Source organism: Dreissena polymorpha, chromosome 7, assembly GCF_020536995.1.
Source record: "Dreissena polymorpha isolate Duluth1 chromosome 7, UMN_Dpol_1.0, whole genome shotgun sequence".
Lineage (NCBI taxonomy): Eukaryota > Metazoa > Mollusca > Bivalvia > Myida > Dreissenidae > Dreissena > Dreissena polymorpha.
The window spans coordinates 31,101,447-31,118,058 of record NC_068361.1 but is presented as its reverse complement, the minus strand read 5'-3'; the positions used below and the strand labels follow the sequence as shown (position 1 = coordinate 31,118,058).

The following is a 16,612-nucleotide window of genomic DNA, read 5'->3' as shown; positions in this document are numbered from 1 at the left end:
TTTTATACTGACATGAATATATCATACGAGGATTACTATATCGTCGATCAAAACGTGGCATTTTGGAAGGTTTGGCTGGTTTATTGATATTTGCACTCATTATAAATTGTATGCAACTGTGAATGCTTTTAATTGCAATGTAGGATAGGAGACTGCATCTAAGTCATATGCATACATGGATGGCATATTGAATCGGTACGTTTGGTATATAGATTATATTATCTTATTTTTTGTAAATTGTGTTTGTTTGGTAAGAAATGACATAATTGCACCATGTTAAAGATACAAATCACACATTTAACACTAAGCATAATCTGACTTATTGACACCTTCACCTTCACTGTATACTGACTTAGCTTCATACTACAAAATCGTTTGTGTCTACAATACACGTTATTATAATTTATATAATAAACAAAAAACACACCCGTTGCAACCGCCGTATATTAATTATACCTCTATACATATACATCATGTACGCGAGTGTTCCTCTTCAATTTGGATTTAGACATAGCGAGGAACTGAAATATCCCATTATTATTTATGATGTTTCGTCTGCAAAATGATAGTATTAAATGAACACATGTACGGTTACCATAACATATCTCGCAATACTTATTCATTTGATGAGATACTAAACAAGATGAAAATTCTTTATAAATAGTGCTTAATCCATACGGGAATTTCTATTGAGCAAAGAAAAAGTACATTTAAATCCGGAATGAGTTTGTTAGTTATTGAATCATGCATTATATAAGTTTTAACACTTACACTGTCTATCATATATACGAGAAGGTACCTCCAGCGTTATATAATCAAACATAAACATTATAACAAATATGGTTTTGACTCATTGGAATGATCATTAAGATGCATCTGAAGGTTGTACTCGCTAAAACTTGCATACCCCAGAATAAATACATACATAACATTTATGAATCAAAGTTATCCACGTAGTATAGTTGACACAGATATATTGTTATAATTAAACTAAAATATTTCAGTTGCGTCGAAATGCACTTGCCTTAAATTATCTAGCACAAAATTTATATATTTGGAACAGCAAAACATATAAATATTCAAATATTCATGTGTTCATGTATAAAGAAAACTTATGAGTAAGTAACAATACACCGTTTAATTTTTTTCATTTAAAAATTGTGTTTGTAGATCAATACCAGAAAAATGCTATAAGGTTTTATATATTTCACAAATGCATAAGTCATTCATATTCACATACCTATCCGTTAGCTTAATGTTATTATTGACTACAAATAACAATAATGGATTGTCTATGTTTAGAACGTTCAATTGGTGAAAAGTGTGCGGTCCAAAAATAGTCATTTAATGATATTTATGTTACACAATCGGTTATATGCTTTGTTACTGTTTAAAAAAAAAACAAGTTACTATACATATAACAGTATTCAAATTAAAAGAGCACCATGCCTTCCCTCTCTACTTGTCCATGATCGTTTTCCTTCGGAAAATACCTCCTACATATATTGTTTTGGTAAATACGCATGCTATTCAAACGAAACTAAAACGGAATCTAGCATATTGTGCTGTTCTATCGAGTTCATAACCATGCAGGAAATAGGCCTTTTATTCGAGATTTAAATATTTTAACGACCGACGCGAAATCACTAGATCACACCATAACTGATAACGGGAAATCAAGAACCGAATACGAAACCTTAGTGGAATTATTTGTGAGCAATCTATTACCGTCAATCATTCCAAGAAAAAATATGTCTTTTAGAGAAACGCTAAGATACTTTAAAGACAATCGGTATGCATTAATTAGTTTGAGCGCTATATGTGCGAACAATAACTAAATCACTGATAATGAGACAGCGATATAATGTGTTATTTGTTTTTTTCATAAGATATGCTAGGCCTAAATAAGGCATTCCACATGTTTTATTTTTGCATATGCGCTCCGCTGAACAAAAATCTCCAGCATAATTTGGCATGGCATGGCCAAACAAAATCGTTTTGCCACAGTATTGTACCAAAATCTTGTATGAAATATTGTTTGCAGCACAATAAAGAAACGTTTTCTGCAAAAATAGTATACTCAATAGAACAATTATAACTATTTTGATCACATACACTCGTCGGTTAATATTTCGATATATCACTATACTGTGTAGATTTGTATATTATAAATTGAGAATTATTGTTTCAGGTGCCGCAACTGGTATTGTTGGTGACTCTATTTGTCCTTATTGTGGTCAGCAACACATGTGTCCTTGTCGGGATTGCACTCTCTGAAAAACGTGCGAAAACCCGGATGAACTTCTTTATCATGAACCTTGCTATAGCAGGTAACGAGTTTCATTTGACTCATGTAACTTATTTAACATGTCTGACTTTGTCGTTAATAAATTAATTTAACATATACAAGTCACGGATGGTGGTTTAATTAAATATGTTTGCATAGTCTGAATTCACTCCATATTGATTAACCATCAACAAATGGTGCGATATCATCTTATAACAACTCAATATGTCGTATGTTTTGTTGGGGGTTGTTTTATTGGGGGTACACTAATCAAATATAAATAAATACCACATTTACAATGGTGGCACAGGCGGTAATGTCCGAAACTGCGATCATCGTTTCAACATTTACGTAAGACACCATGAAAGTTTGATTGTAAAGCAGATCAAACTCGTATTTACCAATACTTGTATAGCATTAGTAGATGTGATTTTTTTCTGTTAGTTTACCAAGTGAATATTTTTTTCAGTTTAATATAATGTATTCAGGAAAAGTTATTAGCACACGATAGCTCTAAATCGACACGAACTGCTTCTACTAAATGAGCAAAGAATCTGCTATGTTATTTTTTTATGTAATAAAATGTTGCACAATAAAAAAAATGTATTTCACAACCTTTATGTAGATATATATTTAGTAATTAATCAATGCAGGTATGTATTTATTATTCATTTATTTGTTTAAATAATTAAATAATTATTTATTTTGTTATCCATGTATTTATGTATTTATTTAATTACTTTTTTATGTTACGTCTATTTAATTAATATATGTATTTATTTAGTTAATAGATTAATTGATTGATTTATTGATTGATTTATTTATTGATTTATTAATTTATTTATTTATTTATTTATGTATGTATGTATTTATTTATGTAAGTATTATTTAATTATTTAATTACTTGAATTTCTATATTTATTTATTTAGTTTATATTTATTTATTTGGTTATTTATTTATTTATGCATTAATTTATTTATAAATTAATTAATTTATTTATTTATTTATGCTTAATTGTAATAATCATTCAATAATTTTGATCTTTATATAAATATTTATAGAACATAATTTCAAATTGATTTCAATTTTAAATTAGTAATATATTGTTGCAGATATGTCTGTTGGACTGCTGCACGTGACAGTGGAGATTGCTGAGAAGTGTTTCATCGTTTGGCATGGCGGTCCCGCACTATGTAAAATAGTCCGCTTCTTTCAGGTAGTTTTTTGTCCTTTCTTATTTTCTGTTTATGGCAAATAATCATTTTATTTGCATATAGCATCGTTTACCCTTTTGCGCCTAAAACTCATGGAATTTGAATTCGTATTTATCATATATAAATATTACGTTGAAATTTATGACAAAACATATAAGAACAATATGTGTATTTTTCATAACAAGCCTTATCTGTAGAGTATGCTTATTGTTTGTAAATATTCAAATTTGCAATTAATAAACATACACCATAAAAACTCTAACGTTAGACGGACTGATGTTATTTTCAGGTATTTGTGATATATGCGTCCACGTTCATGATAGTTGCCCTTAGCATAGATCGCGTGGATGCAATTGCAAGGCCGATGAAATTTACACGCAAAGGTATGTTTGTAAAATAATGTCTGTTTATGGTACATTCACACATAACTAACGCTGCCATCAGTGATTGAACGGACCCTTTTCGATACTTATATGTGTATAAAAGATTAATGACATTAGCTAAGATGGCAAAATATATGGAATGTTTAGTTTGGAAATCCCAAAACGTTGAAGATTTTACAACAAAGAAGAATAATTTAGTTTTGACATGATTGTTTTTACAGTTACACAGCCTTAATGTAACAATTCAGCGTCAAATAAAAAACAATGAGAAAAGCTAGTTGTGTTTATTCGCACTGTAAGACGCATAGTTCTCGTGACATGTGTATCGTTTGGACAGCTCTGTTGCAACCCGTTTTGCAATAAACCCGTTTTGCAATAAAATTATTGCAAAACGGGTTGGAGTGTCTTATTGCAATTTTTTTTTTAAACAACCCGTTTTGCAATAAACCCGTTTTGCAATAAAATTATTGCAAAACGGGTTGGAGTGTTTTATTGCATTTTTTTTAACAACCCGTTTTGCAATAAACCCGTTTTGCAATAAAATCACCACACATTTATTTGCAATAATTTCATTGCAAAACGGGTTGGAGTGTCTTATTGCAATGAGAATTTTGTATAACAACCCGTTTTGCAATAAACCCGTTTTGCAATAAAATCATCACTCTTGTATTTATTCAAATGGATTGGAATAGTTAAAAGTGATGTTCAAATTTTGTATTTAAATAATATTGTTTTAAAATAGACAAAACTGTGAGTTAAAACTTAAAATTAAAAAGCATGGAAGGTGGTGAATTTCGAGATTTAATACGATAAAACAAAACAGAATGTGTGTCGAAACGTGTTGAAGTGTCTTCATGCAACGTCAGTTGTGAGTTACAAACCGTTTCGCAATACAATCATCACATATATACTATTTGTTTCAAATTGATTTGAAACGGCATAAAGGAAGTTTAAAATGTCGCCTGCAAGGTAGATATGATACAACTAAACTGAATGTATATATGAAGTGATTTTCACCAATTGGGAAATTAAGTGAAAACAACCCAGAAGTGCAATAACTTTATTGCAAAACGGGTTGAAGTGTTTTATTGCAATTTGTAATTTTTATAACAACCTGTTTAGCAATTAACACGTTTTTCAAAAATTTTATTGCAAAACGGGTTGGAGCGTCTTATTGCAATTTGAAATTTTTATAACAACCCATTTTGCAATAATAACATGACACATGCATTAACTAATTCAAATGGAATAGAAAGATTAAAAAGGAAATTTAAAATATCGTATTGAAATAATATTATTTCCAAATATAGACAAAACTGTTAGTTTCCACTAAAAAGTAAAAAGCATTGAAGGCGATGCATTTCGAGATTGAATGCGATAAAACAATACAAAATGTAAATAGAAAGTGTTTCAACCTATTAAGTACTGAAGTGAAGATAACGCCGAAATGCAATAATTTACTTAAAAAACGTGTTGAAGTGTCTTCATGCAATGTGAGTTGTGTGTAACAAACCGTTTCGCAATAAAATCATCACATATATACTATTTTTTTCAAATTTTTTTGAAACGGAATAAAGTAAGTTTAAAATGTTGCCTTCAAGGTAAATATGATAAAACTAGAGTGAATGTATATATTTATGAAGTGATTTTCACCAATTGGGGAATTAAATGAAGACAACCCAGAAGTGCAATAATTTTATTGCAAAACGGGTTGGAGTGTTTTATTGCAATTTGTAATTTGTATAACAACCCGTTTTGCAATAAACCCGTTTTGCAATAATTTTATTGCAAAACGGGTTGGAGCGTTTTATTGCAATTTGATTTTTTTTATAACAACCCGTTTTGCAATAAACCCGTTTTGCAATAATTTTATTGCAAATCGGGTTGGAGCGTCTTATTGCAATTTGAATTTTTTATAACAACCCGTTTTGCAATAAACCCGTTTTGCAATAATTTTTTTGCAAAACGGGTTGGAGCGTTTTATTGCAATTTGATTTTTTTTATAACAACCCGTTTTGCAATAAACCCGTTTTGCAATAATTTTATTGCAAATCGGGTTGGAGCGTCTTATTGCAATTTGAATTTGTTATAACAACCCGTTTTGCAATAAACCCGTTTTGCAATAATACAATGACACGTGTATTAATTAATTCAAATTGATTGTAAACATTAAAAAGGAAATTTAAAATATCGTTTTTTTTATATTTCCAAATATGGACAAAACTGTTAGTTTCCACTAAAAAGTAAAAAGCATTGAAGGCGATGCATTTCGAGATTTAATGCGATAAAACAATACAAAATGTATATAGAAAGTGTTTCAACCTATTTAGTACTGAAGTGAAGATAACGCCGAAATGCAATAATTTACTGAAAAAACGTGTTGAAGTGTCTTCATGCAATGTGAGTTGTGTGTAACAAACCGTTTCGCAATAAAAGCATCACATATATACTATTTTTTTCAAATTTCTTTGAAACGGCATAAAGTAAGTTTAAAATGTCGCCTGCAAGGTAAATATGATAAAACTAGGCTGAATGTATATATTTATGAAGTGATTTTCACCAATTTCGTTTTTTCAGTAAATTATTGCATTTCTGCGTTGTTATAAAAAATTCAAATTGCAATAAGACGCTCCAACCCGTTTTGCAATAAAATTATTGCAAAACGGGTTTATTGCAAAACGGGTTGTTATACAAATTACAAATTGCAATAAAACACTCCAACCCGTTTTGCAATAAAATTATTGCACTTCTGGGTTGTCTTAATTTAATTCCCCAATTGGTGAAAATCACTTCATAAATATATACATTCAGCCTAGTTTTATCATATTTACCTTGCAGGCGACATTTTAAACTTACTTTATGCCGTTTCAAAGAAATTTGAAAAAAAATAGTATATATGTGATGATTTTATTGCGAAACGGTTTGTTACACACAACTCACATTGCATGAAGACACTTCAACACGTTTTTTAAGTAAATTATTGCATTTCGGCGTTATCTTCACTTCAGTACTTAATAGGTTGAAACACTTTCTATTTACATTTTGTATTGTTTTATCGCATTCAATCTCGAAATGCATCGCCTTCAATGTTTTTAACTTTTTAGTGGAAACTAACAGTTTTGTCTATATTTGGAAATAATATTATTTCAATACGATATTTTAAATTTCCTTTTTAATCTTTCTATTCCATTTGAATTAGTTAATGCATGTGTCATGTTATTATTGCAAAATGGGTTGTTATAAAAATTTCAAATTGCAATAAGACGCTCCAACCCGTTTTGCAATAAAATTTTTGAAAAACGGGTTAATTGCTAAACAGGTTGTTATAAAAATTACAAATTGCAATAAAACACTCCAACCCGTTTTGCAATAAAGTTATTGCACTTCTGGGTTGTTTTCACTTAATTTCCCAATTGGTGAAAATCACTTCATATATACATTCAGTTTAGTTGTATAATATTTACCTTGCAGGCGACATTTTAAACTTCCTTTATGCCGTTTCAAATCAATTTGAAACAAATAGTATATATGTGATGATTGTATTGCGAAACGGTTTGTAACTCACAACTGACGTTGCAAGAAGACACTTCAACACGTTTCGACACACATTCTGTTTTGTTTTATCGTATTAAATCTCGAAATTCACCACCTTCCATGCTTTTTAATTTTAAGTTTTAACTCACAGTTTTGTCTATTTTAAAACAATATTATTTAAATACAAAATTTGGACATCACTTTTAACTATTCCAATCCATTTGAATAAATACAAGAGTGATGATTTTATTGCAAAACGGGTTTATTGCAAAACGGGTTGTTATACAAAATTCTCATTGCAATAAGACACTCCAACCCGTTTTGCAATGAAATTATTGCAAATAAATGTGTGGTGATTTTATTGCAAAACGGGTTTATTGCAAAACGGGTTGTTAAAAAAAATGCAATAAAACACTCCAACCCGTTTTGCAATAATTTTATTGCAAAACGGGTTTATTGCAAAACGGGTCGTTTAAAAAAAAAAATTGCAATAAGACACTCCAACCCGTTTTGCAATAATTTTATTGCAAAACGGGTTTATTGCAAAACGGGTTGTAACACAGCTCTAATCCCTTGCCAAGACATACATTGAAAATATTTATTTTTAAGGCGATTATTGGAACTGTCAATTGAATACATGTTCGATAAATATGTGTTGCCTATTGATTCATGTATGTATCTGATAAGGAAATAATACTGCGCAATGTATGTTATTAACACCCTATTGCTGGATTGGGCTCTTCAATTATTTTAGCTGTGAGTAAGGGCAAATGTGATGTTTCACCAAGTATGTATGTAATATCAACGGAAATAGACAAACACTTTATTCTTATATACTCAAGCCACGACAGTCCGGATATTGGCAAACGGTGCTTGGATCAGCTCCGGCATTCTCTCTATTCCCTCGTTTCTCCTGTTCGATACAGTCACCCTCAACGGCGACTCACACTGCATAATTACACTACAGGAACGCTGGCATTGGCAGGTATATGGAATAAAAATAATCTTTTTTTTAAGAATAAATTGTTTATTTCCTTTGATTTTGTCATTAATAAACCTAGATAAAGTAATATGTTGAGTCATTGCTTTGAGTGTAAAAATAAATAGCACTTTTTAAATGTGTATCAAATCTATGTACAGTGCTTCTTTAACGATATGTGTCATATCAGTTGTTGCATAACGGACGAAAGCCACTAACTGTTCTTGTTTAAGGATCATAGGAAGTCTCAAGTTGATACATAACGTTTTTCAACAAATTTCGATGAGAAAATGATAGAGTTTTTTCCCAAGTCATCCGATTTAAATTACCAAAAAATACATTACATTGCAGGTCTACATAACATTGATTGCCATGACTGCGTTTATAATCCCAGCAGCAATCATCATCTCGTGCTACACGATTATCATTTGCGTAATCTGGGGGAAAGGCAGGGGTCTAAACAGGAATCCGTCATCCGATAGTGACGACAGTAAGTGATATAAGGCATTTACAAATGAAATAAATTTAGTCTTCAGAACGTAATGCTTGTTTTGGCAAACGTTAAATCTTTGAATATTAAACCGGGAATTTTATAATTGAAATAGCACTGCGAATCTGTTGTTTGATGACATTTTACATTAAACCCATAATGTATATTTAATGCTATGTTTTAAAGGGATCTTTTCACGGTTTGGTAAATTGACAAAATTGAAAAAAGTTGTTTCAGATTCGCAAATTTTCGTTTTAGTTATGATATTTGTGAGGAAACAGTATTACTGAACATTTACCATAGTCTAATATAGCCATTATATGTATCTTTTGACGATTTGAAAACCTTAAAATTATAAAGCGTTACAACGCGAAACGATTGAATAATTTGGAGAGTTCTGTTGTTGTCGTTTAAATTTACGAAACTACGAAGATTGCTTATATAAGGTAACAAATACTTAAACTGTGTATACTTGGCGGAAAAGCCGAGAGGGCTAATACGTTTTTACTTCAGACTAACTTCATGGCACCGGGGTTCACTGGTTCGAGACCTGGTACCGGCTACTTTTTTTACTGTTTTTAAATTTTATTCTTGATTTTTTACTGGAGCTTTTAGGATCCAAAGTTTACATTTATCAATATAAAGCATTTAATGACAAAAACTTCAAAATATGCCAAAATTCTGTGTAAAGGCCCCTTAAAGTAGAGAGCAATGCGTTCTTCTAGTGAAATTTAATACTATGCGAACGTTTTATTTTTAGACATCCAAACTACCCATCGGACAAGGAATAAAGGCATCATTCCGCAGGCAAAAATAAAAACGGTGAAGATGACGCTTATCATTATACTCGGTAAGGAGCAACAGCTTGCTTGCTTATATCAACGTATTCAACTTTGAAGTCGCGAACACAAAATTAATGCATGCATATTTGCCTTATCATAACAATATCATGGCGTAATACTTGTTTGTTTCTACAATGTTTCGGGAAAAGAATAAGCATCCCATTATATCATGGCATTATGTTAATATGGCCTGATTGTGAGTGTATGACTTTAAAATGTGTTTAAAAGGTGATGTCTAAGTATCTACCGTCAAACTCGTTCAAATAAAACAACTAGGTTTATTATTGTGTGGCTGATGTAACATCCTTCTGATAATGAAACATCTATCGTTCTCTATGGAATCCGTTACGCATATGTCCTTAAAATGTCGCAAACGATATAAATTTTCAATAGATATAAGGCAAAATGTCAATCCGTAAGAAGAACATGTACATCATTCTACACGTGTGTGCTAAGCAGTTTGAACAACATATTTAAATGTATTTATGCATGTTTAATTGTTTAAAACACATTACCTGAAAAACTGACAAACGCAAGATTTTATTTAATCATATTATGTTCTAGATCATGTAGTCTGTACTGATCTCAACTAATATTATTGTTTAGTCCGTATAATTTCAGCCTTCGTGACTTCCTGGTCTCCCTACTTTGTGTTCAATCTTGCTGACGTGTACAGGGATATAAACACAGTGACGTCACATACACAAGTCGCTGTAACGGCCTTTATTCAAAGTCTTGCTGCGCTAAATTCGGTGTTAAATCCAATAATATACGGAATATTCGGAACACGAATATGCTTATATATAAGGTGATATGTTTATTCCATGTTATGTTTTATTATGTATTGATTTGTAATTAGTGGTAACGGAAACGGCAAGATAAACAATATCGTTCTTTATAAAAAAGGAAAACTGTACGTTTTATCTACAAATTATTAAAATAAAAACAAAATTTAAATACATTTATAATATCTGATTTATGACGTATGTTCATGCTGTGTTTTCAATAGGAAGCTGCCTATCCTAAAAAACATTGGTGGTTGTGTGTGTAAATGCCGCCTTAAGAGACAGCTTCTTACCCGGTCAAATGTGCAGTTTAGTAACCGCGGTGGAGACGGGTCATCTGGAACGAGTTTAATGGTCAAATCGAAAACAAGTGCCACTTGGAATTGCCTTAATGGAATCTTTCACAACAGAAAATGTGATTTCAATATCGCTGAAAATGAAGTTCCGCAGATATTTCCACACCGGATGAAACTTTGCCAGCGAAGACCCTCTGGGCTACCATTGGCAAATAGAAAAATGACTCCATCTGAACTTATACTGCTTGAAACATTCCGTGATGAGAAGCGCCAGAGTTCAAGCACGTTTAATAACGTGAGTGACGCCAACGGTTCAGCAGAACAAGCCTTGAATACACATGTATATGTGAGCCAGTAAATTCATTCCTCTACACTGTAGATCCTAATGAATGTTTAAGTTTTCGGTTCAAACCGAATTATTTGTTAGGTAAACACACTCCAATAAAATCAACTACAAACCCAAAAATATTATGTGTTCAACATCTATACAACGCGTAGTACTTTATTTTAAATATTACACAATACTACATAGTTTTTATCTGAATAGCTTCAGTATTGTTAATATGATAATTCTTGTTGGGAGGTATGTTCAGGTCCTTTGCTTTACTGTACGTTCAACATGGTGTTATAAGTATGCGAACGTTATTTATTGATTATGTATAATGTATACAAAGAAGAGTATGAAGTTGTAATATTACAAAATTACCAACAAACTATTCGTTTCTTAAATAAAGATGAATCATTAAACTCAAAACATTCCTCATGCAAACATTTGCGTTTATTGTTTGCTGGCCTTTTATTCGGTCGTGCGGAATAGAAAAAAATACATCCATTTAATTATGTCTGAAACTTCAAATAAAAAATTCATTCAAAACATAATAATTATTATTCAAATAAAGAATACATTAAATATTTGATAAAATAAATATAATAAACTTTAATGTTTTATTCATCTAATACATAACTGACGTCAAAGAACAGCGTTGCGGTGGTTTATTAAAATAATATCGAAAATTGAATTTGTTATCATATCATATTGACAGTCCAATGTCCATATCTAACGCAAGTTTTGGGCGACCGTTCTAAAAAATAACAAAAACACAGGTAGCATTAAAGATATTTTTCCAAAACATATCAATTCAACTATCATATACAGCCACGTTATTTAGGATAATCAATGACAATGATTTTCTGTCCAAATACCAAATCTGATCCGCGCTAAATTAACAAAACAAACTCTAAAATGATCGAGTGCCATGCCAAATATAATAATACGGCAATAAATAACTTATTGACGGTAAATGTATGGTATAAAACTATATTCAAACGTGGCTATTACTCATATATTTTATAACTGGAACCGTATTTCATGTATCAAGGAATAAAGATTGTTTAATAATATATCATGGAGTAAACACGTTCGTGTTCAATTATATGTTGCGCAATATAAATCCCAGTATAAGCGGATTGGCCTTCGTAAATTCACATTGCATAATTTAACAACACACTCAAAACTTTTTGAAAAAAAAACACATACCCTGTGTTTTGGATTTGTTCTCCGGATGTATTTAAATTGGCGAATATGTTATTATAAAACAAAATCAAGTTAATGTTCACTCAGTATCTGTTCTTTCAAGACTTAAATAAAATAAAATTAAGGCAAAATGTATGTTCAATGAAATCTCTGAAAACATGATCTTATGTTGGTTTAAACATTGCACAATATCTCCACAGTTGCGACTTTGTGATAATATAATCTTTTACTATCTGGCCACCGTTTGATATCCCTTCGGTTTATATTAAATGCTTAAGTAACATTATTGGTGATGATTAATTAATTATACGGTGCACCCTGACAACTATTTATTACTTTACGTGTAGTAGTGCTGCAGCAAGATTTACTATTCCTGAAGACTAGACCAGACTAGATAATATGCGATTAAGAACGAGTCAAGTTGAGGATTTTGTCATAAAAAACGCCAAGTGTGGCAAGCAATCAAAACCATAAACGATAAAATGAAGTCGACAGCGTGAAATGACAATCCTCTTATTTCTTCCCACGCTAACATACTTGTTTATTACATGTTTGATATACTACTAAATCAAAACTCATCAAAACTAACGGGAAAAAACATACCATTTGCATAAATACGTGTAACATACAGCAGTTCAATGTTGAAGGACTCCAACCAATTAAGACACATGAATCGGAACAGCTTCAACATCATATATGATCTTAAACAAAGCCCTTCAAATTTCAAAAATTATATCGGTAAATGAACCAGCTGTATGGCAAGCGGTTCGACGCATAATCCCAAGAAACTAGGTTTCTCGTGAGAACCTAGGTTCTCACAACGAGAACCTAGGTTCTCATGAGAACCTAGGTTTTAAAATGAGAACCTTGGTTCTCATGAGAACCTAGGTTTTCAAATGAGAACCCAGGTTCTTGTGAAAACCTAGGATACCAAACGAGAACTTAAGTTCTCAGAATGAGAACCTAGGTTCTCATGAGAACCTAGGTTCTCATGAGAACCTAAGTTCTATGTGTCTATGAGAACCTAGGTTCTCATGAAAAACCTAGTTTCTCATGAGAACCTAGGTTCTCAAGCGTAAACCAAGGTTTTCAAATGAGAACCTAGGTTCTCATGAGAAACCTGGTTTCTTGGGATTTCATAAACCTTGGTTCTCATGAGAACCTAGGTTCTCATGAGAACCTAGGTTCTCGTGAGAAACCTGGTTTCTTGGGATTTCATAAACCTAGGTTCTCATCAGAACCTAGGTTCTCATGAGAAACCTAGTTTCTTGGGATTATGCGTCGAACCGCTTGCCATAATTAACCTCCAGTTGTCTCCCATTGCTTGGTACACGCTGGCGGCATATGTGTAAAATGAATAGAAATAGACGTGAAACCGTGAATGTTTCTCCCCAAGAGCATTTTCTGAACAATGTTCAGACAATGCTCAGTAATATTCTACGAAACTTATCTGTTGAATATTTGTGACAACAGGCATTAGCCGTCGGTGACCGCTTCTTGTTCATGTTTCCGTGCATGGGTGTTCTTGAGGAATGAAATAAGTAAAGTAATCGGTCGACATTGGTCTGAACACGTTAATAAAAAATTGAACTGTTTATGAAATACATCTTTAATTGTAAATATTATTTTGAGACATAAAATTCAGATCGATCGTTACATAATACATTGTTACAGCATTGAATGAGTTTCAAATATTCAGTTCCCTTGTTCGGGCCTTTAACGACTGTACGGCACAGTTTTCTATTTTAAGTATGTCTGTGACCTACATGTAGGAAGCAATCATTATGGTATAAAGTTTTATCTCTATTGATTATGTGTAATAATGTATAATTCAATCGTAACATATCGGCAACATTGCAAGAAAAACTTATGCGCTAAAGACTTTGCAAACATATTTCAATAACTTGAGATATCTGCAAAAATAAAGTTCTTAACGGCGTGTTTTCATTCTGTCCAGCCCGTGTGTAATCATATGTGAACCCCATTGATCCTGCGCCCTGAATAATGTGTCCCGTATTCCAAACGAGCAAGTTTACGCCGTTCGACGCGTAATTCTGAAAACCTAGGGATCTGAAAACCTAGGTTCTCAGAGAACCTAGGTTCTCATGGAACCTAGGTTCTCATGGAACCTAGGTTTTCAGAGAACCTAGGTTCTCAGAGAACCTAGGTTTTCAAAGAACCTAGGTTCTCATGAGAACCTAGGTTCTATGAGAACCTTGGTTCTCATAATGAGAACCTAGGTTCTCAAGAGAACCTAGGTTCTCTGAAAACCTAGGTTCTCAGAGAACCTAGGTTCTCAGAGAACCTGTGGTTCCCAAATGAAAACTACGGATATGGCAAGCAGTTAGACGCATAATCCCAAGAAACTAGGTTTCTCATGAGAACCTAGGTTCTCATTCTGAGAACCTAGGTTCTCATGAAAACCTAGGTTTTCAAATGAGAACCTAGGTTCTCATGAGAACCTAGGTTTTCAAATAAGAACCTAGGTTCTCATGAAAACCTAGGTTCTCATTTGAAAACTTGGGTTCTTGACGCCATGTGCAATCTTCAAGCGAGAACCTAGGTTCTCATTCTGAAAACCTAGGTTCTCATTTTGAGAACCTAGGTTCTCATGAGAAACCTAGTTTCTTGGGATAATGCGTCGAACCGCTTGCCATACAGCTGTCTATAGCAATCCTTAAAACACTATGCAGTCTGCTGTAAGGACATTTCCGGGGTTTTCGAAATTCAAATCGTAAACGGCAGCATTGAATTTAATTTAATCACAACTTAAACCAATTTACAATCGCAGCAATGAGACACGATATTTTACTCTCCACAAAAGAAAAAGGACATAAAGTAAGCTGATCACTGACAGTGAAATTAAATAAACCGACATCTTTCATTTAGTGTACATGTCACATTGGTTGATATCAGGTTAATTTAGATTTAGAAAGCGTTGTGTTTTTTTTTTCTTTGACTATTGGCCCAATTAAATTTAGCGATGACACATACGCAGGTTGTTTACCTCCGATGCAACTCCGATGAACCTTTTAACATTAATGTTAAATTTACAAACTGATTGTTCCAGATGCGTTCTCGGAGCTGCATTGGAACATGTCCGAAGACCGCATCGCTCGTACAACGAGTTCGATCAAAAGTGAGACTTGGGAGTGACCCCAACGCACCACCACCACACCCTGTGACCATTGGAGGAGTTGAGACAGATTGGACAACATGACATGTCGTGGGAACAATTTTCGATCACGAATAATCTTCTGAAAATCAATGAAATTACCCGCAAGTTTCTCTACCACGCGGCATTGCGATGCGATACGATTTTTAACAATGAATTTCAAAGTTGCAACATGTTTCTCCAGCGCTGGAGAAAAAAGGAATCGGAATAGACTATTAGTAATACCGTTCCCGAACTATTTCGTCGTTGTCAGCTATCATGTGTACATGCCGTACGTTACACACCATAGGTATAAGCTAATAGACATAAACGTTCGAAACTTCAACAAAATAACCCGGTTTATTTTTTAAACAAATAAACCACAATTGTCTTACATAGATTGTGTCAATTCTATACAGATGCTGCACATTTATACTTACATCTAACTATCAATAATAATATGATGAAGACAAATGTATACAACATTACGTCCAATATACGCCCATCCCGATATCGACTGTGGTCATACCTATAACACCTCGGTCAATACTGACAATGAACATAATGAATCAAATATAAAAGCACCTCAAACGAATATAAACATTAACATGTTAATAAAATTGAATACAAATGGCATTTCTAAATGCATTATATATTTACAGACATTCAAAATTGTTACATGCTGCTCAACCACCACTACAACAATACTAATTAATTTTACAATATAACGGTGTTACCTAAACGTGAAACATTTGGTATATCATCCTGCGTTTAACTCGTACGACTGTGTTTAAACTTTAGTTAAATGTTAACTTGAGGTGCATGTATATTTGCACCAAACATGTGTGACAGACGTTACCCGATTTGATATGTAACATATAATTACTTCCTAAATGTTTTAAAAGTTAATGTCCTTGGAAAAAAATATATGAATAAGCTACATGTCAGTATCGGAAGCTGTACAAATGCTGGCTAGTATATGTTTCAATGTTCAGCTTTAAACGATCGTTGGCATCAAATATAAAGTGGCCAGCGAACTTATATATTACTGTAAGTGGACAAACGGGAATTTGGTTAAATAAATACGGTATTACACTACGATACAGCAAGGGC

At 32.5% G+C, this 16,612-nt stretch overlaps 1 protein-coding gene across 1 annotated transcript in view; it reads left to right on the top strand.

Moving 5' to 3' along the window:
- Nucleotides 1-2,197: 2,197 nt before the first annotated feature.
- LOC127839589 (cardioacceleratory peptide receptor-like) overlaps nt 2,198-16,612 on the top strand; it is a 38,298-nt gene continuing 23,883 nt past the window's right edge. The window contains exons 1-7 of the mRNA XM_052367979.1: nt 2,198-2,330; nt 3,401-3,504; nt 3,792-3,885; nt 8,262-8,404; nt 8,750-8,888; nt 9,649-9,738; nt 10,352-10,538. Coding sequence (XP_052223939.1) covers nt 2,297-2,330; nt 3,401-3,504; nt 3,792-3,885; nt 8,262-8,404; nt 8,750-8,888; nt 9,649-9,738; nt 10,352-10,538 — 791 coding nt within the window. The 5' untranslated portion in view covers nt 2,198-2,296. The remainder of the gene's footprint in view (nt 2,331-3,400; nt 3,505-3,791; nt 3,886-8,261; nt 8,405-8,749; nt 8,889-9,648; nt 9,739-10,351; nt 10,539-16,612) is intronic.